Here is a 25309-nt window from a genome sequence, read left to right on the forward strand (position 1 = left end):
TGCTCTATATATTTTGACTGGAACAAAATGCAGAATTCTTGATGTCATGTATCGGCCAATTTCCAGAAAACTCCTATTATGTCTTGCAGACAAGTTTGTGCAGCCACAATATGCATTAGCCTGCTTGAACCTGTCTTAGGCACCTGGTTGTGCAGCATCCAGGTTGCTCACTCACATGCACATAGCAAGCTTCAGAGAAGACTCAATCTCGCCAATGAGTAACAATGTCATTGTTATAATAGGGTACTAATGATTTTTATAAAACATCCAACAACCTCTTGGGAATGATGATTAACTACCCTATTCTTGTATCGACGATAGTACGCCACCAAATTTAGCTCACTGGGCACTTTCAACCTTTTCCTTTTCGCATTTGGTGGTTCTACACACTTCTTAAGTCTAATTCCGACTTTCCCCTTGCTCTGAAGCTTTAGGTTACAAAAAGTAGATATCGAGAAGTAGATAACCTTATTCTTGCACAGCACAGAAGCACTACTCAGCAGCCCACTTCTTCTTCCTTCAGCACCTGAAGAAAACACCACTCTGAAATCGACCTCTCCTTTTCGCATAAATTGGCGCCTATTCTTGATGACGAAAGCTTGCTTGCTTCTTCATCTCGGTCGGGTCGGAATATCGTAGTGCCCCCCCACAAAATCGACTCTTATTGGTTGGTGGATAACCTGTCAGCATTGCGAGGCCAGTGGATTCCAGAGTTCCAGGCACGCCTGCCCCAATTAGATTTAACCTTAAGGGTACGTACCTCCCCCTGGAGGTGGTGCTGCACCTCCTGCCCTGAGCGGCCCATCATAGCTGCCCTGTGGCTCCTTCCAAGCCTATCCAAACAGAACAGGTAACGTAACCCAGAAAGTGACCTGGACCTACCTCTCTCCTTTACCTCACCAAAACATCCCCAACCTCATCTCCATCTCTCCCATTCACGACGACGATTCCGTCTGCATTATCAGCAGTATACGAATAATAGCGAATTGCACGCCGTCGCTTTCCTTTCTTTCCCTTCGATTTCTGGCGCGTACCCTGTGTTTACTCCGAACCTTGGGCTTTCCATCAAGTCACTGCCACGCAGCGCATGGAAGCTTCTACATCGCCCTTTGAAGGCAACACCGAAATAATTTCTGGTGATCGATCCGAGACCGACACCAATTCATCAAAAACTTCCTTTTGTCAAATTCGAGGCTAGGAGCATCGATTCGAAGAAGGTCCATTTTATCTCATCTTTGGCTACACCGGCGTCATGGCGCCTCTGCCCATCAAGTTTCAGGAGCTCGTCCAGCTCGCCAATGTTGGCGTGGACACCCAGAGCATCGGCTTCAACTCTTGCGTGCGTTCATTTACCTACAGCCAGCTTTATTGTTGGTTATCCGTCAATATGAGACTAACCCCAGCTAGACACTCGAGTCCGATTCATACGTGTGTGTTCGAGAGAAGAAGAGCGAAGCCGCCCAACCCGAGGTTGTCATCATCGAGCTCAAGAATGGTAACAATGTCACCCGGCGGCCGATCAAGGCCGACAGTGCCGTCATGCACTGGAACCGACAAGTAATTGCTCTGAAGGCGCAGTCTAGAACCCTGCAGATCTTCGACCTCGAGCAGAAGAAGAAGCTCAAGTCATGCACCATGAACGAGGACGTGCAGTTCTGGAAGTGGATTAGCGAGAACGAGCTTGGCCTTGTCACGACGTCCAGCGTCTATCACTGGAATGTCTACGATGCTGGCCAAGACGCCCCTGTCAAGGTGTTCGAGCGTAATGCTAACCTCAACGTGAGTTGCCTATGAGCTGTGGATGATTGAACACCACGATATTAACATTTCATTATAGGGTTGCCAAATCATCAACTACCGAGTTAACAGCGACGGAAAGTGGATGGTGGTGGTGGGCATCTCATCCCAGCAAGGCCGCGTGGTGGGCGCCATGCAACTCTACTCTAAGGACCGTGGAATTAGCCAGGCCATAGAAGGCCACGCAGCCGCCTTTGGCACTCTTCGATTGGAAGGTGCCTCCCAAGACACGAAGCTGTTCAGTTTCGCTGTACGAACCGCAACCGGCGCCAAGCTGCACATCGTGGAGGTCGACCACCCCGAGTCGAATCCTGTCTTCCAGAAGAAGGCTGTTGATATGTTCTTCCCTCCTGAAGCCACGAACGATTTCCCCGTCGCCCTTCAAGTCTCGCAAAAGTACGGCGTCGTTTACATGGTAACCAAGTATGGCTTCATCCACCTCTACGATCTCGAAACCGCATCATGCATCTTCATGAACCGAATTTCGAGCGAGACAATATTCACGACCTGCACAGACGATGGCTCTTCTGGTATTGTTGGCATCAACCGAAAGGGTCAAGTGCTCTTCGTGACCATCGACGATAGCAACGTTATCCAATACCTTCTTCAAAACCCTGCTAACACCGATATGGCTATCAAGATGGCCTCCCGAGCCGGACTCCCTGGCGCCGATAACCTATATGCACGACAGTTCGAGCAGCTCTTCAACGCGGGCGACTACTTGGCTGCTGCTAAGGTCGCTGCCAACTCTCCTCGAGGTTTTCTCCGAAGCGCCGAGACTATAGAGAAGTTCAAGCGCCTGCCTGCTCAGCCTGGTCAAATGGCTTTCACGCTTCAATATTTCGGAATGCTTCTGGACAAGGGCGCCCTGAACAAACACGAGACCCTCGAGCTTGCACAGCCCGTTCTCCAACAGAACCGTAAGCATCTTCTTGAGAAATGGCTGAAGGAGGGCAAGCTGGACTGTTCTGAGCAGCTCGGTGACATGGTTAGACCTTACGATGTCAACATGGCCCTGACTATCTACCTTAAGGCGGAGATTCCTCAGAAGGTCGTTGCTGCCTTTGCCGAGACTGGCCAATTCGACAAGATCCTTCCTTACTCTGCCCAGACTGGCTTCCAGCCTGATTACATCCAACTGCTCCAGCACATCACCCGTGTTAACCCCGAGAAGGGTGCCGAGTTCGCTAGTGCCCTTGCCAACAGCGAGCAAGGGCCATTGGTCGACTTCGAGCGCGTGTGCGATATCTTCCAAGGACAGGGTATGATTCAACAAGCCACCGCCTTCTTGTTGGATGCATTGAAGGAGAACAAGCCCGAGCACGCTCGTCTCCAGACCCGCCTTCTCGAGATGAACTTGATGCATGCTCCCCAGGTTGCTGAAGCTATTCTCGGTAACGAGATGTTTACTCACTTCGACAAGACTCGCATCGCTCAGCTTTGCGAGCAGGCTAACCTTCCCCAGAAGGCACTGGAGCTCTATGAGGACCCAGAGGCCATCAAGCGGGTTGTCGTTAACATCCCTGGTCAACCTAACTTCAACCCAGAGTGGCTCACCACATTCTTTGGCAAGCTTTCTGTTGAGCAGTCCCTTGATTGTCTTGATGCCATGATGAAGGCAAACATTCGCCAGAACCTGCAGTCGGTGGTCACTATCGCTACCAAGTACTCCGAGCTGTTGGGACCTGTTCGCCTGATTGATCTCTTCGAGAAGTACAAGACTGCCGAGGGTCTCTTCTATTATCTCGGCAGTGTTGTGAACCTGTCTGAAGACCCTGATGTCCACTTCAAGTACATTGAAGCAGCAACCAAGATGGGACAGTTTAATGAGGTTGAGCGATTGTGTCGTGACAGCTCCGTCTACAACCCTGAGAAGGTCAAGAATTTCCTTAAGGAAGCCAAGCTGCCTGAGCAGCTTCCTCTTATCATTGTCTGTGACCGCTTCAACTTTGTCCATGACTTGATTCTGTACCTGTACCAAAACCAGCAGTTTGCAGCCATCGAGACCTATGTTCAGCAGGTCAACCCCGGCCGAGCTCCCGAGGTTGTTGGCGGTCTTTTGGATGTTGACTGCGACGAAAACGTCATCAAGCAGCTTCTGAGCTCGGTCAACCCCCAGAGTATCAACATTGACTCGCTAGTATCGGAAGTTGAGTCTCGCAACCGCCTCAAGCTTCTATTGCCTTTCCTCGAGGCCACTCTCCAGGCTGGCAACCAGCAGCAAGCTGTTTACAACGCTCTTGCCAAGATTTACATTGACTCCAACAACAACCCTGAGAAGTTCCTTAAGGAGAACGACCAGTACGACACCCTTACTGTTGGAAAGTACTGTGAAAAGCGTGACCCCAACTTGGCTTATATCGCCTACTCCAAGGGTCAGAATGATCTGGAGCTTGTCAACATCACAAATGAGAACTCCATGTACAGGGCTCAGGCTCGATACCTCTTGGAGCGATCCGATGCCGAGCTTTGGGGTTTCGTTCTGAGCGAGAACAACATTCATCGTCGTTCCGTTGTTGACCAGGTCACCGCTACAGCTGTCCCTGAGGCTAATGACCCATCCAAGGTCTCTGTCGCCGTGTCTGCTTTCCTCGAGAACGATCTCCCTCTCGAGCTTATTGAACTTCTCGAGAAGATCGTCCTCGAGCCTTCACCTTTCAGTGACAACCAGAACCTCCAGAACCTGCTCATGTTCACTGCTGCCAAGGCCGACAAGGGTCGTGTCATGGACTACATCCACAAGCTCGACAACTATGATGCCGATGAGATCGCTACTAGCTGTATCGAGGTTGGCTTGTTCGAAGAAGCCTTCGAGATTTACAAGAAGGCTGACAACAAGTCCGCCGCTGTTGATGTTCTGATTGAGAACGTCGTCAGCATCGATCGTGCTCAGGCATATGCCGAGGAGGTTGATCTCCCTGAGGTCTGGAGTAAGGTCGCCAAGGCCCAACTTGACGGCCTGCGCGTTTCTGATTCTATCGAGTCTTACATCAAGGCCGAGGATCCCAGAAACTACCTCGAGGTCATTGAGGTCGCCACACACGCTGGCAAGAACGAGGACCTCGTCAAGTATCTGCGCATGGCTCGCAAGACCCACCGTGAGGCTGCCATTGACACAGCTCTCGCCTTCTGTTACGCTCGCCTCGAGCAGCTATCGGAACTTGAGGACTTCCTTCGTGCCACCAATGTTGCCAACATTGAGGAGTCTGGTGACAAGGCTTACGAGGAAGGCTTGTACGAGGCCTCCAAGATCTTTTACACCAGCATTTCCAACTGGGCTAAGCTGGCCACCACTCTCGTCCATCTCGGTGACTACCAAGCCGCCGTTGAGTGCGCTCGCAAGGCCAACAACATCAAGGTGTGGAAGCAGGTCCATGAGGCTTGTGTGGAGAAGAAGGAGTTCCGACTTGCTCAGATTTGCGGTCTTAACCTGATTGTCGATGCTGAGCAACTTCAGACTCTGGTCAAGGAGTATGAGCGCAACGGTTACTTCGATGAGCTCATCAGCCTTCTTGAACAGGGTCTTGGCCTCGAGCGTGCTCACATGGGAATGTTCACCGAGCTAGGTATTGCTCTGTCCAAGTACCACCCTGACCGTCTGATGGAGCACATCAAGATCTTCTGGTCTCGCATGAACCTGCCCAAGATGATCAAGGCCTCCGAGGAGGCTAACCTTTGGCCCGAGCTTGTTTTCTGCTACTACCACTACGATGAATTCGACAACGCTGCTCTTGCCGTCATCGAGCGACCTGAGAACTCTTGGGACCATCAACAGTTCAAGGAGATTGTGGTCAAGGTTGCCAACTTGGAAATCTATTACCGTGCTATCAAGTTCTACGTTGAGCAGCACCCTTCTCTTCTCACCGATCTTCTCGCCACTCTCACTCCTCGTATTGATGTCAACCGCGTTGTCAAGATCTTCCAGAAGAACGACGATCTTCCTCTGATCAAGCCTTTCTTGCTGAACGTCCAATCTCAGAACAAGCGTGTTGTGAACGAGGCCGTCAACGATCTTTTGATCGAGGAGGAGGACTACAAGACCCTTCGCGACTCTGTTCAGAACTACGACAACTACGATGCCACAGAGCTGGCTAGCCGCCTGGAGAAGCATGATCTCATCTTCTTCCGCCAGATTGCTGCTTCCATCTACCGTAAGAACAAGCGTTGGGAGAAGTCAATCGCTCTCTCCAAGCAAGATAAGCTCTATAAGGATGCTATTGAAACCGCCGCCCTCTCCGCCAAGGTCGATATTGTCAGCGACCTCCTTCAATACGTAAGTTTCCCTCAGTACTATAGAATGATGAATACAACTAACCATCCCAGTATGTCGATATTGGTCACCGCGAATGCTACACCGGCATGCTTTACGCTTGCTACGACCTCATCCGCCCTGACCTTGTTCTGGAGCTTTCATGGCGTCATGGTCTTATGGACTTCTCTATGCCTTACATGATCAACATGCTGGCACAGCAAACCAAGGATCTCGCTCTTCTGAAGGCAGACAACGAGGCGCGAAAGGCTAAGGAACAAGAAAAGGAGCAGACCGATGATAACACGCCCATTCTTGGCGCCTCAAGACTCATGATCACGGCTGGCCCTGGTGGCATGGGCTCTGCTCCCTCACCTGCGCCGTACGGTCAACCAAATGGTTTCGCGCCTCAGCCTACCGGCTATGGGTTCTAGACGCACGTACCGGTACCGATGTGGCGTTAACCCCCCTATCTCTTGATATAAGCGGTTATCCATATTAATGGCGTGGACACAAATCCTGTAATCATAGCTTGCTTCTCCTTTGAGATGCAGGCGGGGGCGTTTGTGGGAGGATTTCAGAGCGATTGACACTCAAGGATATTGGGGTAGACTTGAGGATGAAGTTTTGATACTAAATTTTGCAGCTGGTCTTGACTAGCCGGGCTGCTGTATGTTGTATGATAGTACATTGATTTTCATTATCTTCATTGTGTGTTTTTGATAATGCAGTGATATATGCCTTGCTTTGACAGCTACTTACCAATGTCATGGTCCGATTATGAGGCTCCTCATTAAGACGGTATTGGGCTTTGGACTCTTGGCGTTTATGTATGCAAAACGCCTCGTGTGGCAGAACGTCATCACACGGAAGCAGATATGCACCGCCACGGAATGCAGGTCTTGGTCTTGACGTGAGCTGAGACTAGCGTTGCATGGAAGGCTAGCAAATAACTAAAAGACCGAGATACATACAAATACGACGAATGCGAGGAGTAATGTGGGGTTGTAAGGCGGTTAGATCGGCATCGCCCTTTCAGCCTTGAATATACAAGAAGCTGGATTTGTATGCAGGAAGAGAAAATGTATATAAAAGATTCATGGCTCCTTTCTAGTTTGATAGATTGTAATACAGAACAGAGTAGCCCTTCGCAGTTGTCTCACTACTACATTACGCTTTAGCATCTACTTACGCTTATACAACAGCCCTTGATATACTGCCAAGATGTTTGGAACGTCCAAAGACCAAAAGAAGAACCACGAGGAGGTGGCGGATATTCCAGCTCATTTGTCGGACTTGCACTGCGTATGTCCTCACATGTTAATGTTATTATCCGATACTAACATAGTGTAGTTCACTGAAACTGACAATTGCATAACAACAAGTAAGTCAGCATTGGACTGTATCTAAAACCACGACTCTAATTATACACACTAGCAATGATGGACCTCCCTGGTTATCGCATCACTAAAGTTCTGGGCGCCGTCTACGGAATAACTGTGCGTTCACGCAACATCGCTGCAGGTATCGGTATGGTTATCAAGAGCATGGCAGGAGGCGAGCTGAGCTGGTTCACAACCATGTTATACAACTGCCGCAATGATTCTATCAGTCGTGTTGTCCAGGAGACGAAGAAGAGAGGCGGCAATGCTATCATCTGCCTACGCTTTGAGACGGGGGATTTGGGAGGCTTTGCGCAGGCGAGTGCGTATGGAACCGCTTGTGTGGTTGAGAAGATTGAGGGTGCCACTGTTGAGGCGCCTCAGTTACTACGTTAATGTTGTTGAATATGGAGATACCCTAGATGTTTATGTTGTTTTTAGCTTTGATCTGTACACTCAATTTAATTTCTTTTCATTATCTCCAAGTATTACCCCGGATTGTCGAAGCCGGACAAGTGGGGCGCATCCGGGGTTCGGAGCCCGGGGGGATGAGCCGGATTTCATCTATTCAGCTTGAAGCACTTGATACAGTGTTAACAGTCTCCTTCGTCCATGCGAAGCAGCCTGTAATTCATAGTAAAGATATATCAGCAAGTTATCAGTAAATGCTCTCTTGCTGGTTCCTAACTAACTGATCATCGGGGCTTACGTCATCAAAAACTTGCCCCGATACAACAAGAAGGCACGAGCTCTGAGACATGGACAGCCATGGCCACCTCGCGTTAGCAACCAAACTAACCTATTGCTATTGACAACCCGATACAGTTCCAATTGACGCCTCGTTTCCTTTTCACTCTTTCATCAATTCATGTTTGCTTGATTTAGCCTATCATTTACCTTATTCAATATCCGACACTCGCTCGTTCGCTCGCTCATTCCTGCGCACAATGCGCCAGTGCGCTATCGCGTAACACCAACAACCCGTACTTAGATATAACGGCCACCGCCACTCAAAATGGCACTGGACATGTCGACTTCCGAACGTCGATACTCGGACGACTCGGACGATTCCATCTCTACGGCTTCAACGACAAGCTTTGTTTTCGAAAGAATACAAGAAAAAACCGAGATGGACGCTGGCAAGGATAACAACGATTCAAGAGCTCTGGACGACGATGACCCTCTCAAAGAAGAGGATGACCTCGAAACAGGCCCTTTCCTCGGCCCTGGAGCTACTCTACACCGCCAGCCCATGGATAAGAAGTTGCGCCGCATTTTAATCATTGCCAGTACTGTATTTGTCACTCTCTGGCTTGCAGGCCTCGGCATTTTCCTCTACAAAGGTTCATACCATCACGAGAGCGATACCGAACACGATCCTGATGCTGCGACGCGAGGCTCGGGGAAGACGGTTACTATGGATCAGCTCTTCGATGGCAGCTGGCAAGCCAAGTCTCACAGCATCAGCTGGATTGCTGGACCTGAAGGAGAGGATGGCCTGCTACTCGAGGTTGGAGCTAGCGAGAAGCCATACATTGTTGTAGAGGATATTCGCAAAGACAAGGAAAACCGGGCGCCGATTGATACTGAAGTCAAGGCTTCCAAGTCGCGAACGCTCATGAAGGACAACTTCTTTGTTCATGATGGAAACCAATACACACCCGATTGGAACGAGCCCAGCCCCGATTTGAAGAAGGTTCTTCTCGGTGTCAATAAAAAGAAGAACTGGCGCCACTCTTTTAGTGCCATCTACTTTATTCTCGACGTCGAAACTCAGCAGGCTGAGCCGCTCGTACCTGGAAAGCCCGATGCCCGAATCCAGCTTGCCACATGGAGTCCCAAGAGCGACGCTGTATCCTACACACAGGACAATAATCTGTACATCAGACGCTTGGATGATAAGAAGAACGTCGTTCAGATCACCAAGGATGGCGGCCCAGAGTATTTCTACGGTATTCCTGATTGGGTGTACGAGGAAGAGGTCTTCAGCGGCCGCAGTGCTACTTGGTGGTCTGAGGATGGCAAGTACCTGAGCTTCTTACGAACCAATGAAACTGGCGTCCCTGAGTTTCCTGTCCAATTCTTCATTAAGCGACCTAGTGGCACGGATCCTGCAGAGGGTGAGGAAGCATATCCCGAGGTTGAGCAGATCAAGTACCCCAAGGCAGGCGCTCACAATCCAGTCGTGGATCTCTTGTTTTACGATATTACCAAGAAGGACGTCTTTTCTGTTGATATCGATGGTGCTTTCGCTGATGACGACCGCATCATCAACAACCTTCTTTGGGCTGGTGATAAGGCCGTTGTCAAGGAGACCAACCGTGTCAGCGACATTCTCAAGGTCGTCCTGATCGATGTTACTTCTCGCAAGGGCAAGACTGTGAACACTGTTGACGTTGATAAGATCGACGGCGGCTGGTTTGAGATTTCGCACAAGACAAAGTATATTCCCGCGGATCCTAGCAATGGTCGTGATCACGATGGTTACGTTGACTCTTATCTTCATGAGGGCTACGAACACCTTGCTTATTTCACTCCTCTCGACAATCCTGAGCCTATCATGCTCACCAAGGGTGAATGGGAAATTGACGATGCCCCGTCTGCTATTGATCTTGCAAACAACTTGGTGTACTTTATTGCTGCCAAGGAGTCGTCTATCCAGCGCCACGTCTATTCTGTCAAGCTCGATGGCACTAAGCTGGAAGCTTTAACCGATCCGGAGACTGAAGCTTACTACGATGCTTCATTCTCCAAGGGCGCCGGTTTTGTTCTCTTGTCGTACCGCGGACCCAAGGTCCCAAACCAAAAAGTCATCTCCACACCTTCAAGTGTCCATGACTATGAGCATGTTATCGAGGACAACGCTGAACTTGCAGACCGCGCTAAACGACACGAGCTTCCCGTAATGAAATACGGTACTCTCGACCTTGGCGACGGCGTTGTGGTCAACTACGTTGAACGTCGCCCTCCTCACTTTGACAAGAAGAAGAAGTACCCTGTTCTTTTCCAGCAGTATTCTGGACCAGGCTCTCAGTCTGTTACAAAGAGATTCGCAGTGGACTTCCAAGCTTACGTCGCTTCTGCTCTTGGCTACCTTGTCGTCACTGTCGACCCTCGAGGCACAGGCTTCCTCGGCCGCAAGCACCGCGTGGTAGTCCGTTCTCAGCTTGGTGTTCTTGAGTCGCAAGATCACATCGCCGCCGCCCAGTCATTCGCTTCTCGTTCTTATGTCGACGCAGAGCGCCTCGCCATCTGGGGTTGGTCGTACGGTGGCTTCACCACTCTCAAGACGCTTGAGCAAGACGCTGGTCGCACTTTCAGCTATGGTATGGCTGTCGCCCCTGTAACTGATTGGCGCTTCTACGACAGCATCTACACAGAGCGTTACATGCGCACACCCCAGGAGAACGCTGATGGTTACGACATGTCCATGATTGCCAATGCTACAGCCCTCGGCGGCAACAAGCGCTTCCTTGTTATGCACGGTGTTTCTGATGATAACGTCCACTTCCAGAACTCGCTTACGCTGCTTGACTCCCTTGATTTGGCGGGTGTTGAGAACTACGATGTCCATGTTTTCCCAGATAGCGACCACAGCATTTACTTCCATAATGGAAACCGCATTGTATACGATAGTAAGTTGACCCATTTCCAGCATCAAGACGGACAAATACTAACTTGGCAAGAACTTCGAAACTGGCTCATCAATGCTTTCAATGGCGAGTGGCTCAAGATCTCTGATCCCAAGCCTCACAAGGACGGCGTTGAGAAGGAGAAGCGTCAGCTCCTTGCGGATTCCTGAGTTTTAAGATCATGGTTACCGAAATCGGTCTACGTAATACAGTTTTAGCATTGCATTGATTTATATGAGTATTATCTTGATTTCTGTACACATCGACAATGTATCGTGCGAAGAAAGGCATTTTCAACGGTAAAGATATATTATACTGGCTACCAAGTAAAGGTTATACAGAAAGGCAATATACAATCATCTCTCATAAGTTGGTTATCCAAAATTAGAAGTTGAAGAGACAGCTCGATCTCTTCTTAGTAGCCTTCTCGGCGGCTCTCTTTCTGCGACCAAACTTCTTGACGCGTTTGGCATCACGAGCATGCAACATGACAGCGCTGGAATCACGCTTATCGTTGGAGTGTGCAGACTCAAGGTTATCACACTTGGGTCGTGTCAGTCTGTTGCGGAACTCATCAACAGCCCAGATCAAGACACCATTGGTCCAACCAAAGCCCTCGACGACTTCGTACTCGCCGCCACCTCCAGCAACGTTGGTGGCGTTGTCGGCGTACTTCTCAAACATGATACCCTCTTCTTCGTCGGATGTGCTTTGGAGCTTGGGGGTTTCCGAAGTCGAGCCACCAGTTGCGTACCAGGTGCAGAAGGTCGAGTCGAGGTATCGTTGTCCAAGGCGAAGAGCCAGTCTACGGACCTCGATGAAGGAAGGGTCCAAAATGCCAAATGTTGGAGGAACTCTCTCGAGTCCAGCCATGAGGATGTGCATCAGAGGAGGCCAGACATTGGGTTGATCCCATTGCTGGCCAGTCTCGACGTTGCTCGCAGGGATACCGCCCTCGCGGTTATCAAGGTAGTATTCAACACGCTTGTAGGCATTATGAACGGCATAAGGGTTGTTCTTGAGGTAGTCAGGAGCGGCACCAAGCCAGAAGGGGTAGAACTGGGTAGGACTGAAGAAGACCTGCTGTCCCTTAGGAGCGTCCTCTGTATCAACGACGGTTGTGTTCTCATCCACAGGGAAGTAGATTTGCTGCGCCTTGGAAGTCAAGTTGTAGTCGAAATAGCTCCAAAGAGTCTCGTTCCACATAAAACCGTGCATAGCATAGCTTCGGTTAGCAGCAACCTCACGCCACTGCTCGCTGGCACTGTTGTTTCCAGTTTGCTCATAAAAGTCGGCGATGGCAATCTCGTTACCGTACAGGATGGAGTTGAGATCGACAGGGATGATGTTCCTGGTGTTGAGATACCGAAGTGGGAAGTAGTTGTCACGGATAGCATCCTCTGGACGAGCAATCCACTTGACTGAGTAGTCAAGACCACTCTCAGCGCCACTAGCGAGGTTTCCGTACAGAGCTTCCTTTTGCTTGAAGCTGAGCTCTTCACCACCTTCATAGACTTCACCGGACTCTGGCGAGTAGTAAGACTCGTTGTTTGCAGTGATGTAGTCCTCACGGTACGACTCGGGTCGTGGTCTGGTGTTGGAAACGTTGTATCTGGGGCGTGTGTTAGTGGTATTATTTGTGAAAAGATGTGAAGTGCTTACGTGTTGAGGTAGTAGGTCTCGTTGTTGATATAGACCGGAACTGAGCGGTTGTTCATAAAGAACTCGTGCTCCTGCACCAGCAAAGGCAGAGCTCGCTCAAGAATGTCAGTGTCGTTTGTGTACTCGACGTAGGCCTTGATCATCTGCGACAGCAGAGGAGGCTGAGAACGGTTGAGGTAGTAAATTCGAGCGCCATTTGGCACAAAACCATACTCCTCGATAAAGTCGAGGAAGTTCTCAATTGTATTCTTGGCGATGTCAATGAAAGAACCACCAGTTCGGAGAAGACCCAGAATGATCCAGTAAGAGTCCCAATAGTAGGGCTCACGGAATCGACCACCTGCAACGACAAAAGAGCGGTTGACGGGGATGAAGCTGTTGGGGCAATCTGAGCAGTTTTTGGCATCTTGGTCGTATCGACGGGTCAGATCAGGCCAAATGTCAATAACCTTTTCAGTGAATTCTCTGATGACAGTGTCGTTGATGTTGTCGAGGAATTTAGGGTCAGTATCGAGATCATCTCTAGATACCTCTTCCAGCTCATTGCCAGCATCATCAAAGTTTTCGTCAAGAAAGTCAGCGAGGGCAGAGTTGTTGCGAAGAGGCTTCTCAAGCTTGTCAAAAGCTTCCTGGATATCGCTTAGAGGGCGAATAGCTGGCCTGTGATGGCGAGTATTAGTGTTATGTCATGAGAGCGATTGAGTGGATATTACTTACATATCGACAAAGGTCTTGGAGTCGCTAAAAGGTCGAGCAAGTTCGACCTGCTCAAGGATATCTCCATGGCAGTAAATCGGCGAGTCGCAAGGTGCAACGACAGTACCATTGACATAGAGAGCTGATGCAGTTGTCGCAGTAGCAACTAAAGCTGCAGCGATATGTCGTGGAGACGGCATGATTGAAGAGAGATGACCCAGTTGCCAATTGAGTATTAATTGATATTACGGATGCACTACAGAAAAGAAAAGAGGGAAACCAAAGTAAATATATACGAGTTTCTATGGGGAGTAGGCCAAGCAAAGATGATCATGACATTGTCTCTAAACAGGATTTAGCTACCTTGAGCTACCCTTGTCATGGGATGGGGTGCAGTGTAAGCCAAGAAGGGAAGAGCTGAAAGAGTTGTAGTTGAGCCTGACGATCATTTCCTCCTGCCATGTACATTTCTTACCCACTTGAATATCTCTCGTAAGTAGGTAGGCAACCTTTTTTATTTTATTTATTTGTTAGCGTGAGTGATTTTGCGTTGGCCAAGAGCATTGATGAACTTTCATGTCATGACGATGCTTTAACCATATATAAGTATCGATTTGCATGATATTGCTCTCAGCCACTGCCTAACTACCTAATTGATAGTTGCACTTCTCATTAGATTCTTTCCTTCATCATGGGATATGCAATTGAATAGGTTCGTAATACAAATCAGCCCATGTTGACAGTGACGTTGTATCATTCAGTTATAAACATCAACACACCCCGGACGCCACATAAAAAAGGCAAACAAACGTGGAGAAACGCTCAGAATAATCCCTGTTTATGTTCTTCTTTTCCCCGCACTTTTGGCTTGGCTTAAACTAGACGTTTCTTGCAGTGAAGCCGTCAATTTGACCGATTGGTTGGTGACGTCAAGAAAACAAGACAAGACGCGCAATTCAAAAAGAGAAACGTATTTTTTGCCTTTAAAGTGCGGAATTAGACTCTTTGTGAACGTGTCAGCGGCGTCATGGGCATTAAAATCAGTCTTGGCTCTCGTTTTCCTTGAGTTTCTGAGTCAACCGTAATACATACCAAGACATTAATTGACTTTCTCTAACCTACCTATTCAAACTCCAAGGTGAATTTGTCTTAGTGCATGTTTCTATTCTATTCACATAGGGGGCACCGTCAGCTCAAGTCCATCACAATAACTCATCGGTAACTGAACGTATTATGTAACCACATGCCTGAATCACTTAGTTCCTTTCGACTCTGAGGCTGTAGAGTAGACTAATACGCGGCGCAACTCCACGCAAAGACGTTGATCCCAACCCTGGTCCTGGCTCTGATCATGACAACGGCCCGATGTCTCGCAACTCACTCAAACTTAAATCCAAGACGAAAGTATTTTATTGTTTACAATTACGTGAGTAGTTTCGAGTACTCTCACCGACTCTCATTCTCAAGACTTAAGCGTTAACCTCAACGGATCAAGTGCAATGGTATGATATAACGACAATCGATTCTATTTGCCTAAACTCCCCTCAGAGTATCGGAGAAATTGACCGCTTGAAGCATAAGAGACGAAATTAGTAGATCACTTTATGCTCATTAGACTACGGTTCTTAGACTACTTATTTTTATACCCTAAGACTTGGGAAGCCATTTTCTTTGTTGCCCACTAGACTCTATCATCGTCTATTGAGGCACATAAACACTTCCCTTTCCAATCTTTTGCTCAACACTCGAGCCTTGGCTCTCTCCTAGGACCTTTTCAAAAACCACCTTCAGCCGACGCAAGACCTCGTCACCATTCTGTGCGACCTGGTAATGTGTCACCAACCTATTGCACATAAACTTGAGCCCAGCTTCAGCTCCAATCTCAATAAACCGCTTCTCACTACACCCTGTAGCCTTAAGGTCCAACCACACCATGTTGGTCTCAGTCGGCTCATCAACCTTACCGCCCATGCTAGTCCAGAGGTCGTTAACCTTGCGGGCCATTTCATGGGAGGCTTTGAGAGGTCCGTCTTGGCCGTTGGGTGATTTGCCAAAAGTTTGCTCCACGGCAATGCGGCCTGCAGAGGTGAGGACGCCGGATTGCCGAAGACCGCCTCCAATTGACTTGCGAACCCAACGAGCGTGTTTCAGTGTAGCCTTGGGACCCACGATCACACTTCCAGCAGGGGCCCCGAGACCCTTGGAGAGACACAGGCTGATGGTGTCAAAGTAGGAACAGTATTCGGTCAGAGATCCAGCTCCGGATACCACAGCTTCCCATAATCGTGCGCCATCCAAGTGAAGCTTGATGTCATGCTCTCTAGCAAACTCGGAGATCCGCTTCACTTCGCTCAGGGGCATGACCATGCCATGAAGCGTGTTTTCAAGACTAATCACTCGCGTGGGGCAGCCGTGAACATCATCGTCCAGGGTCACGTTCTCCTGAATTTCCTCTAGCGTCATATATCTCCCATTCTTAGGGATAACAGTCTGCATCTGGGCTCCTGTAAGGTTTGAAGTGCTGTAATGTCATCAGTCAATACAGCTCAATAACTCTAAATACGTGAGTGCTTACCCGCCAGCTTCAGATGTGAATATGTGGGCACGATAGTCACAGAGTACAGAGTAGGGTGGCTGTGTAAGAAGAGACCTCAGAGCGAGCTGGTTACCCATTGTGCCAGAAAGGACGAAAAGGCCGGCTTCTTTTCCTGTACGCTCTGCCATATAAGCTTCAAGATCATTGGTGGCAGGGTCTTCCTGGAAGACATCGTCCAGCAAGGAGCATGTTGAGACAGCCTCGAGCATGGCTGGTGTGGGGGTTGTCACAACATCGCCTGAATAGATAAGAGAGTCAGATGTTCCGAACTCAACACATATGAGCAGTTGACGTACTTCGAAGATCAAGAGCAGCTGGTCCTTTGGCACCGAGCCACGCATTGTGAGGTTTCTCAGAGATAGCGTCTCCCATTTTGATAGTAGAAGAGGTGAAAGTGCGTTGCAGAGGGATGACTGAATGAGTCTGGATAGACAAACGAAAGATCCGTACAGGACGAGAACTAATAAAAGGCAAGTTTCGGAATGAGACAAGTCGAGATGATCGACTCATTATGATTAAAAGAGAGCGATCAAGTCGGTCAATTCGGAGGGTTCAAAGTATCTCCGCAGACCGGACAGGACGAATAATGTCACTTTCAGGGCGCGCAACCTCCACAAAATGTATTCAACGTTAACAGCCAAACGTGAGGGGAAAGTGGGAAAAGAAAGTCGAATCGGAGCATTTGACCGTTTGACAGGTACCGAGGCCGATTTCGCCCCGTCTCGGCTCCGGGTAGCGATAAGTTAGTTATGGAGCTTCTCCCCGCAAATCAAACTTCAGAGTTGAACGTCACTTATTCTCGTTTTATATGCCTGCGTTATATATGAATGAGTCTCAGCAAGTCTGCTTCATAATTAGTCCTTGATTATAAACATTTGTAATGACTATATTTAGACTTAGTGTCGTCTTGCTTGGAGATTAGCGTGGCCTGACATTGATATACGAGAAACTATATATTCTCAAGTACTGCGCATTGGTATAGTCAGTAGGATTACTGGGTCACTGCAATATTACCTGAAACAGACTCGTTTAAAGGACGATAATCTTAATCTTCATCAATACTTGTCTGCCGGTACTTACTAGGACTGCCGGCTGATCGGCACTGCCAAACATCCAGTCAGCCAATAATGGATGGCTGCTGGCATGGCAGTGCATAAACGTTTGCGTGTAACTACCAGGCCATCATCTCCATCTGATGCTCTAGAGAATATCTTCAACCTTACTAGGGGGCGGTCTATGAATCCTTCTAGGGATATGGTGCCGTGTTTGCCGATATCGTGACTCCTTTACCATTAAGTATCGAATGCATAGATACTGGTCAAATGTGAGTTATCTCATACCGACACTCTTTTACAACTTTTCTTTCGGCTGGATTTACTTCCAGAACCCATTATGGCCTCTATCGTACTTTCTCGGCGCTTTGTTCTGTTGTTTGCACTGGTTTGCACGGCGGTACTTCTCTCCAGGCAGCCACACTTCGACTGCTCGCACTCACATCGCATTACTGATGCAGATATCAGAGTGACCCAGACACTCCCAAGGCTCAACTTCTCGAGATCATATCAAGAGTTCTACGCTTCGGAGGCTGCTCGATCGTTATGTGCCACACACGGCTATTCCGTCTTCAAGCCCATCGACGGCCGCCGCAAGATATACGACCTCTTCATGGTCAACACTGAGCTGGACTTCCTCGAGATCCGACTAAAGACCTTGTATGACTACGTCGACTATTTTGTCATCGTCGAGGCACCCCTTACATTTCAGGGAGGCCCGAAGAATCTTACCATTCGCGATAACTGGAAGCGATTTGAAGCATATCATGACAAGATGATATACCACCAGCTGGAATACCCAAAGGATTTCAAGCCTTTGCGTCACTGGGATCGCGAAGACTTGCAACGAAACGCCATGTTCGAACAAGTCTTCCCAAGACTTACCGGCAAACGAATCCCTGCCCAGGGCGACGTCATTCTGGTCGCCGATGTTGATGAGGTTCCTCGCCCAGCAACAATGCTGGTCCTTCGTACATGCAACTTTCCACGCCGACTCACCCTGTCCTCCAAATTCTACTACTACTCCTTCCAGTTCCTCCACGACGGACCCGAATGGCCATTTCCACAAGCGACTTACTATCAAGGCATGCGCAAGACAATACTGCCTGGGAATCTGCGGACCGGCGATGCAGGCATTCCCCTGCTGCGTGATTTGGAAAAGGGTGTATTATCGAATGCGGGGTGGCATTGCAGTTCTTGCTTTGCGACAGTGGACCAATTTCTAAACAAGATGTCCAGCTTCTCACATGCGTGGATGAACCGCGAATCCTTTCGCGACAGAGATCGCATTGCCAGTGCCGTACGCCAAGGTGTTGACTTATGGGGCCGCAAGATCGACACTTTTACACGGGTCGATAACAACATTGACCTGCCTGAATGCTTGCTCGAGGACCGGGAGCGATTTCGATATATAGTAGATCGAGATGGCGAGACAGCTGGGTTCACGGACTACCCATGAGGATATCAGTGGTCGGTATGACGATGGCGGATATATCGAAATGGAGAGGCTCGTAATACGTTGTGGTTCTTTTCTGTTTTACCTAAATATAGAGTCAAAATACCCTGAGATAGTTATAAACTATCTCATGCTTTGTTCATATCCAAACTAAAATGACTCCAGTCTCTAGTCACATAAAGGACCGGTTGTGGATCTCCTGTAAAGAAATGTCTTTCTTCTTGGGAATAATAAGTAGATGTGGAAATTGAGTTGACGATGAATGGTGCCCAGAGAATAGACTACGCTCAACCTGAAACTGAAATAGAAGGACTCATCTGAACTATCTAGAATGTTGAAAAATGGAAGGAATGTGTCAAAACATGTGGTCTTCTGACGGCAACAACCTTCTCCTTCCCTCCCTACTTCCCTGCCTAAGCTCTTTCCTAACTAACGTCAAGTCAGGCACCCATATCGAAGAATCCACCTTTGGGTGGTCACTTCTCTCCTCCACTAACTCGTTTTTTGAACAACATCAATTCACTTACTCAGCTCAACTTTTATTCGGCCGGCGATCCATTAAATCACATCACATTCACCAGCTGATCCTTCTCGTGTTCACAGTCACTCTTTCAAGCAAATGTTCCAGCTCGGACTGGTCAGTCGTCCAGTCACGATAGCTTCAGGGCTAACTTCCAACGAGGATCTCCACGAATGAGCCGCCAGAGTCAACCGCATCAGGGGTTCCAGTCATCCGGAACTTGAGCCGTGTGAGGGAGGTCCATTTGCAGAAAAGCCATCGTCTAGCGCAAGACGTTCGATTCGCTCACAGCTATCAAAGACGCTCCAATGAAAAGGCCGAATCCACCTTTTCAAAAACCTCGAATTCCAGTTCATTTCCTTCCGGGGAAATAATAATGTCAACCCTTTTCCACACGATATCTTCTTTCTTGTTCCGTTCTTGCTTTACCTTATGATCAAGATCAAACACGCTTTCATTGATTCTCTTCAATACTCATACTCCTTTCGATATTCTCGAACCATCATACCACTCCTTCTCCACCTCCGTACCGATAACCCTCCGCTCCGCCTCCGTTCACCGCCGCCCCCGTCTGATCGGAGCTCCCGAAGGGCGATCAAGAAGCACCGGGCGCAACATGATCTCATTGCAATTATTAAATTCGCTTAAATCATGCAAGTTGCTTGAAACTTGAACATTCATAATGTTAATCTATAATCGCAATCCGCGGTTCAATCATTTGGAATTCGTTGATGCGATGCTAATTGGCTCATCGACATATTCTTATAAAGTACAATCTGCAGCATGCAAAAGCATTCCCGACTTACAGTACTCGATCTGGGAAACCAGGGCCCTGTTAGTGACAACTGACGCCAGCAGGGCCCTAAGGCGGCAAGCGACCATCTAGGAAAGGGACCCGTTCATCGGAAGCACTTGGCCGTTCAAGAAAACGACAGCACCCAGTCAGAGGCACCCACGATATCCTCCCCTGCTGCACCTCAGATCCTCACCAGTTCGTTTGCTCAGCCCGGGGGTGGGTGCGGACGGAAAGGCGATGGATGCGTGATGCGAGACGGGATTGACAGGGCAAGGGAGCCACTGCAAACTGGCGTGCGGCGCTTGTCAACTGCAGCGATGAGTTGGCCAACGCATCAAGTGGTCCGTGTGTAGCCTCCCAGAGTTTCCCTCGACAGGCCCCTCTCTCACATCTCCTCCCATTTTCTTTTTAATTTGAACGACAAATTTCACTCATTCTTTTCATATTTCGCTTTCATATTCATATTTGATTCTTTTTGCTTCTAGTCGTCTTTTTCCCAGGCCAAAAAGACTTACGGTTGCTAAGTGTGGGTGTTGATAAGTATCCGCACCCCGGCATCACCTGGACATCTGCGCTTCACATTGACAACTCACCCCATGTCATCTGGGACAAGCCGTTTGGTACAATTCGATCTGTTTAAAGTTGCCCGAGTCCGCTACTTTATTATGGCAGCTTGTTCCTACCTCAATACAGGCCCGATTTGCGCAGCTCGTGGGTAAAGCACGATTATAGGATGTCTCTATTGGGTTCACAACGCCTATCTCATTACACAGTCGAACCTCATTTCAAGAACCTAATGCCAAATTCCCAGTCTATAACTCGCCTCGCTTCCAATAACTGCCATGCAGAAAACCGGGAAAGACAAATTCATAACGACATAATCATTCAATCATCAGCCGTTTCTAGTCAGCCGCTCACAGATTACTTACACCAGCCGTGGCCGACAACTGCCCATGCTTTGCTCGATCAAGAATGTTCCACCCAGAAAAGCCAATGTCCAAGAATCGCATCTTCGTCGTCATCCAGCAGTAGTAGAAACAACAGCGCTGTAAACAATGACAGCACCACCCAGGCCTCCGATACAAAAGAACAAACAAGTAGTGAGGAATAGCAAGCGCCAACCCTCGTATACAGAACTAGCGTTCCCAAGGAAGAGGCCTCTTCTAGCCAGCGCTGAACCTCTTTCCATCATGCAAGCTTATGCCCGTCGAAAGACAAAGGAAAAAAGTGTCATGGATCCAAGACTCTGAACAGCGGTAACATGAGAACAGCGAAGAAGTCTTCGAAGGGACTGCCAAAAGCCGCGTATGAGCCAACGGTTATCCGGAAAGTCATGGGCTCGTGAGAGGGGAATTTTATATATGTTTACCCTTGGTCCTTTTGTTCGGTCCGCTGTCGATTGGCGTTTCGCTCCGTCATCGACCCCGGAGACCCCAGCCTCTTGCAAACATAAGCATTTGCCCGACGATCATTAGGACAACTAGCACAGGCCGAATCGCCTTCTTCTCTCACAAACTGGAGGGTCTGGAATGATTCCCTCAAACAGGCATTCTACGACCCCTATACCAGCGGTGCTTCCCAGTTATGGGCGCGTGGCATATTTCATTAGAAACTCGACTACAGCGTCAAGGTTTGTCTCTTCTTTCGCACTGATACCATAGCAGCACACCTCACGACCGCGTATGCTTTTCAGGTCTAGTTCGTCGATCAACTCATCCACCGAAAGCTTATCCGGAAGGTCGGATTTATTCCCTAGGATGAGAAGGGGGATGCCCTCAAGCGACTTGCGGCTCATAAGATCGTGGAGCTCTTCTTTGGCTTGCGGAATCAAGGGGGTGTCGGCAATATCAACAATGAACACGATGGCGCTGACGCCCCGACAGTATCTCTCCCACATGGTTCGGAACCGGGGCTGGCCGCCGATGTCCCAGCATTTTAGGGTAACATGGCCTCGCTGCACCTTCTTCATATTGAAACCAACGGTAGGAATCGAGCTACGCGGCACCTGGTGTCAGCATTTGAAACCTTCACGGAACGAAATATTCGGAATCCTCGCATCGATATCGCAGAAACACAAACATGGAGCCGGTGGTGGGAAGAGCTTACTCGAGAGTGAATTCGCCGCCCTACAAACACAACAAAAGTTAGCGACAAGCGGTCAAGCGAGAAATCAGATATAAACACTCACAGCGAGGACTCGCAATAATGAAGTCTTGCCAGCATTTTGCAAGCCAACCATTGTCACTTCCATCTCCATCGCCCTGCAAGTTATCGTCAGTATGCGGTGGCTTCAAGGTCTGCCACAACCAAGCAGCAACAGGCAGTAAAGAGTACAGCATTTGCTCTTAAATAAAACCTGCTCAAGTTTACTCACCAGAACATGCGCATCAGCCAATTGTACACCCTTTGAAAAATCCCTGCCATATTTACTATGAGGTCACAGAGGACACTGCTCGGATTGCGACAGGCGGTCGGGTGCAAGTGGGGTGCTGGTGAAAGCGAAGCTATGGCTGTGCCAGTTATCGCGAAGACAAGAAAAAAGCTGCTTGGTTTGAGAACTGCTCCTCTTGGGTTGAAAAGCGCAAGAAAATCGATGTCGAAAACGATGCAACAAGGTGTGGCAGGCGGGGGTGCTTTATGGACAGAGCAATTCTTGTCGATGCTCAGCTAGCTGCAGGGTCGTGTTGAAGGTTACAAAATAGAGACAAGGAACAGGACAGCGGTTCAAGAAGAAAAGCGATCTGTAGGACGGCGGCAGGCGACGAGTAACATCTGCAACTGCGAGGTTGTGCGCGCCAGCGTCTGGGCGTTTTGGGTCGGCGTCGGTGTCGGACGCGGGTTCTGGCGGCGATGGAAATAGTGAAGGAGGAGAGGCTCGTGGTGCAACGACGGAGGAGCAGTACCTAGATTGGCACAGGTGACGCTTGGGCGGAGGCACAAAAAATGCCCCACCTATAACGAGATGACGGCCGAGACAGAAGGTTGATGGTAGGTAGGTAAGGTAGGTAAGTAGATATGGATGCCAGAACAGCTAAACAGGCACTCAAAAGACACCAAAAGGCCGCCAGAGAGACAACCAACGAGCAAGAGTCTCTGGAGCCCTTGAGGGGGCGAGGAATGGGGAAAGTGGTGGGAACGACCCGTGCCTGGCGGCGTAAGTAGCGTTGGATTTTAGCGCAGATGCAGCGCCAAAGAGACCCAGAGAGGTTACAGAGATGGATTCTAATATGTTGTGTGTCTGGATGGTTGACTCAAGCTGTAGTCAGAGCAGTCGATGATGATAAGAGGTGATGAATATCCCACCACTTGATGATGCCAAGGATATTTTCCACAACAGTTCGATGAAAGGCTTTTAGCAAGAGCTCTAGCTATGTCGAGAAACTCGAAGCTTGTGCAGGGATGAGCAGTATACGGGAGCGCCAAAAAGTAGTGATTGGGGACTGCAGGTTGTCGCGGGGTGTTGTGACATTCCAATCTTCAATCACCTGGCCCAGCTAGAGGTGGCAGCAGTGTGGGTTAGGCGCTGCGGCGTTTCATTCGCTTGCTGAGAGTCGAGCTTCCTTGGGTGGAGCGATGATCGACCAGGGCTACGCAGGGCTCTAGGACCGCATCGACGTCAGTGCTCAAAGTCGAAGTCTTTTTGAGGGCGCCTAACGCCGTTTTGTATTCAATACCTGGGGTCTTTGTCGCTGACAGACCGATTTAGAGGCGAGAGAGCACGGTAGATAGTTGTAGTAGGTGTTTGAGATTGTTGTTTTGGGCTTCTATTAATGAGTTTCTTTCACGGTTAGCTGCAGGGTCTTGACAGGGTAGAAATGGCAAACAAACTCGCCTACCGAGTAGAGTGTACAGTTCTGAATTCTCAACTTACCTACATCTTAGGTTAACACAATATTAAACTACTAAGGGGAAATCATTTTAGTTCTTTCCAGTTCTCTAATATTCTTATACAATCTATAAATTACTTATCTTTCTCTCTTGGATGTATGAAATGTTTCGGAACTAATGCACATCTACTGTTGAAGATGACCGACTTGGTCGGCGATCGATACCAGATTTGCCCAAGCAAGGTACTCAACTGACCCAGCATCTCCTTGATTCAAATAATCGTGCAAGGGGTACCAGATCTTCTCTCGCAGTACAGATTCCTTCGGATCGTAGAATTTCGAATACGGGCGTTTTCGAGGCTTGAACGTCGTGTTGTGTTGCAATAACACAACCATGTAAACTACGGGTCTTGGCCAACAGCCACCACGAAGAGCCACAACTACGGTCTCTGATAACCCCAGGGACTAGCTACTGGCGAACAGATCAAGCTATGAGTTCCAACTATCTACAGTCCTCACGAGGTACTATACCATCCATCTATGGTCCTAGCAAGGCATTTTTGCAAAGCAAAATAAAAACACGGTGTAAGCATCAACCAGAAAGGCAGCCTGTCGGCGGAACCTTGATATCTGATGACCTTGCCTCAGGTTACTTCGAAATCGAGATGGATGAATGAGTTTACTTAGTAATGGCAATGAGATCTTATCTCCACAAGAGAAACTAGAGGGACAAAGCCGCTATAGATGCATCTTGCCATAAAAGGTGCACCAAAGCGAGAGTGACAGATACCCAAACTCCGTCGTTTCCATTTGCCTGCAAGTCAAGATGCAAGGCAACCGAGGTCAGCAAATGGCCCATCCTCCTCGTCCGTTTCCTACATATCTGCACCCAGTCTTTGTGCCTGCAAATGCAGGTTGGGTTGGGCTGCAGTTCGGCTTTCAGGGCTTGGTGGCGCCAGGTTTCATTCAAGCATTGATTGGAAAATCGTTGCTTCGGGCTTCAAGCTGGTCATGTTTTGTCACCTTAATGCCTCGTGGAGGTGGCGGCCGGGTAGTGAATACTCCCAACGTCTCGTGTTTTTGCGATCTAAACGGGTGCCTATCTACCCTATTCCTAGTGCTGCTTTTCACTTCTATCCTATCTTGTCCGTTTCATCACTGTGAATATAGTGCTTACTTATACCAGCTATACAGGCCAAAGGAATCCTCTTGCGAATTTGTATCTTGGGACGCGCATACGAACCCTTTCCCATCTTTTTTTTTAAGTAGCTTCGGAAATGGCCCCCATTTCTCGACTTACACAGTCAGCGTCGTACCTATTTCCCAGGCACCGGCTTTAGGCTTTACTCGCTCTAGAAGCGGTGATTGGCAACACAAAAGAGCCAGACTTGTGCTAATCGGACCTTGTGACTTGAAGACAGGTAGTTAATTCGTCACCATTCTCGTTTATTATCGTCTCAGCGAAGGGTCCTAAAGCCATGGGCAGAATGCACGTTTGGTTAGTTTCGCGAAAAGGTCGGATCTCCGGCACTGACTTTTGACGATATTACCGTAATTTCATGATTCAGTGCTAACCTAGCGATTAGGCCTGTAGGAATATCAATCATCATAGTTGATCAAACTTTCAAGAGTCAGAATGAAGAT

General features: G+C 48.7%; 7 protein-coding genes across 7 annotated transcripts; 4 read left to right on the forward strand and 3 right to left on the reverse strand.

Annotated features, from left to right (window-relative positions):
- Positions 1-1252: 1252 nt before the first annotated feature.
- On the forward strand, positions 1253-6480 carry FSST1_010754 (clathrin heavy chain; the record flags this gene model as incomplete). The annotated part of the gene is made up of 4 exons (XM_083233818.1): positions 1253-1339; positions 1408-1779; positions 1838-6070; positions 6121-6480. The coding sequence occupies 4 exons, from the start codon at positions 1253-1255 to the stop codon at positions 6478-6480; spliced, it is 5052 nt and encodes a 1683-aa protein (XP_083080450.1).
- A 790-nt stretch (positions 6481-7270) lies between these two features.
- On the forward strand, positions 7271-7824 carry FSST1_010755 (YbjQ family protein; the record flags this gene model as incomplete). Its single annotated transcript, XM_083233819.1, has 3 exons — positions 7271-7351; positions 7400-7430; positions 7484-7824. 3 exons carry the CDS (start codon positions 7271-7273, stop codon positions 7822-7824), a joined length of 453 nt encoding a protein of 150 aa, XP_083080451.1.
- Positions 7825-8443: 619 nt separating this feature from the next.
- FSST1_010756 (dipeptidyl aminopeptidase) lies at positions 8444-11230 on the forward strand (the record flags this gene model as incomplete). The annotated part of the gene is made up of 2 exons (XM_083233820.1): positions 8444-11063; positions 11115-11230. The coding sequence occupies 2 exons, from the start codon at positions 8444-8446 to the stop codon at positions 11228-11230; spliced, it is 2736 nt and encodes a 911-aa protein (XP_083080452.1).
- Positions 11231-11444: 214 nt separating this feature from the next.
- Positions 11445-13618, reverse strand: FSST1_010757 (Six-hairpin glycosidase-like protein; the record flags this gene model as incomplete). Its single annotated transcript, XM_083233821.1, has 3 exons — positions 11445-12672; positions 12723-13382; positions 13440-13618. 3 exons carry the CDS (start codon positions 13616-13618, stop codon positions 11445-11447), a joined length of 2067 nt encoding a protein of 688 aa, XP_083080453.1.
- Positions 13619-15116: 1498 nt separating this feature from the next.
- On the reverse strand, positions 15117-16524 carry FSST1_010758 (pyridoxal phosphate-dependent transferase; the record flags this gene model as incomplete). Its single annotated transcript, XM_083233822.1, has 3 exons — positions 15117-15939; positions 15994-16252; positions 16311-16524. 3 exons carry the CDS (start codon positions 16522-16524, stop codon positions 15117-15119), a joined length of 1296 nt encoding a protein of 431 aa, XP_083080454.1.
- An 882-nt stretch (positions 16525-17406) lies between these two features.
- Positions 17407-18525, forward strand: FSST1_010759 (glycosyl transferase; the record flags this gene model as incomplete). The annotated part of the gene is made up of 1 exon (XM_083233823.1): positions 17407-18525. One exon carries the CDS (start codon positions 17407-17409, stop codon positions 18523-18525), a length of 1119 nt encoding a protein of 372 aa, XP_083080455.1.
- Positions 18526-21203: 2678 nt separating this feature from the next.
- FSST1_010760 (P-loop containing nucleoside triphosphate hydrolase protein) lies at positions 21204-22262 on the reverse strand (the record flags this gene model as incomplete). Its single annotated transcript, XM_083233824.1, has 5 exons — positions 21204-21362; positions 21508-21832; positions 21945-21964; positions 22027-22099; positions 22213-22262. 5 exons carry the CDS (start codon positions 22260-22262, stop codon positions 21204-21206), a joined length of 627 nt encoding a protein of 208 aa, XP_083080456.1.
- Between the last annotated feature and the right edge of the window lie 3047 nt (positions 22263-25309).

The sequence above is a fragment of the Fusarium sambucinum genome, chromosome III (assembly GCF_050947815.1).
Source record: "Fusarium sambucinum isolate potato_lamoka chromosome III, whole genome shotgun sequence".
Lineage (NCBI taxonomy): Eukaryota > Fungi > Ascomycota > Sordariomycetes > Hypocreales > Nectriaceae > Fusarium > Fusarium sambucinum.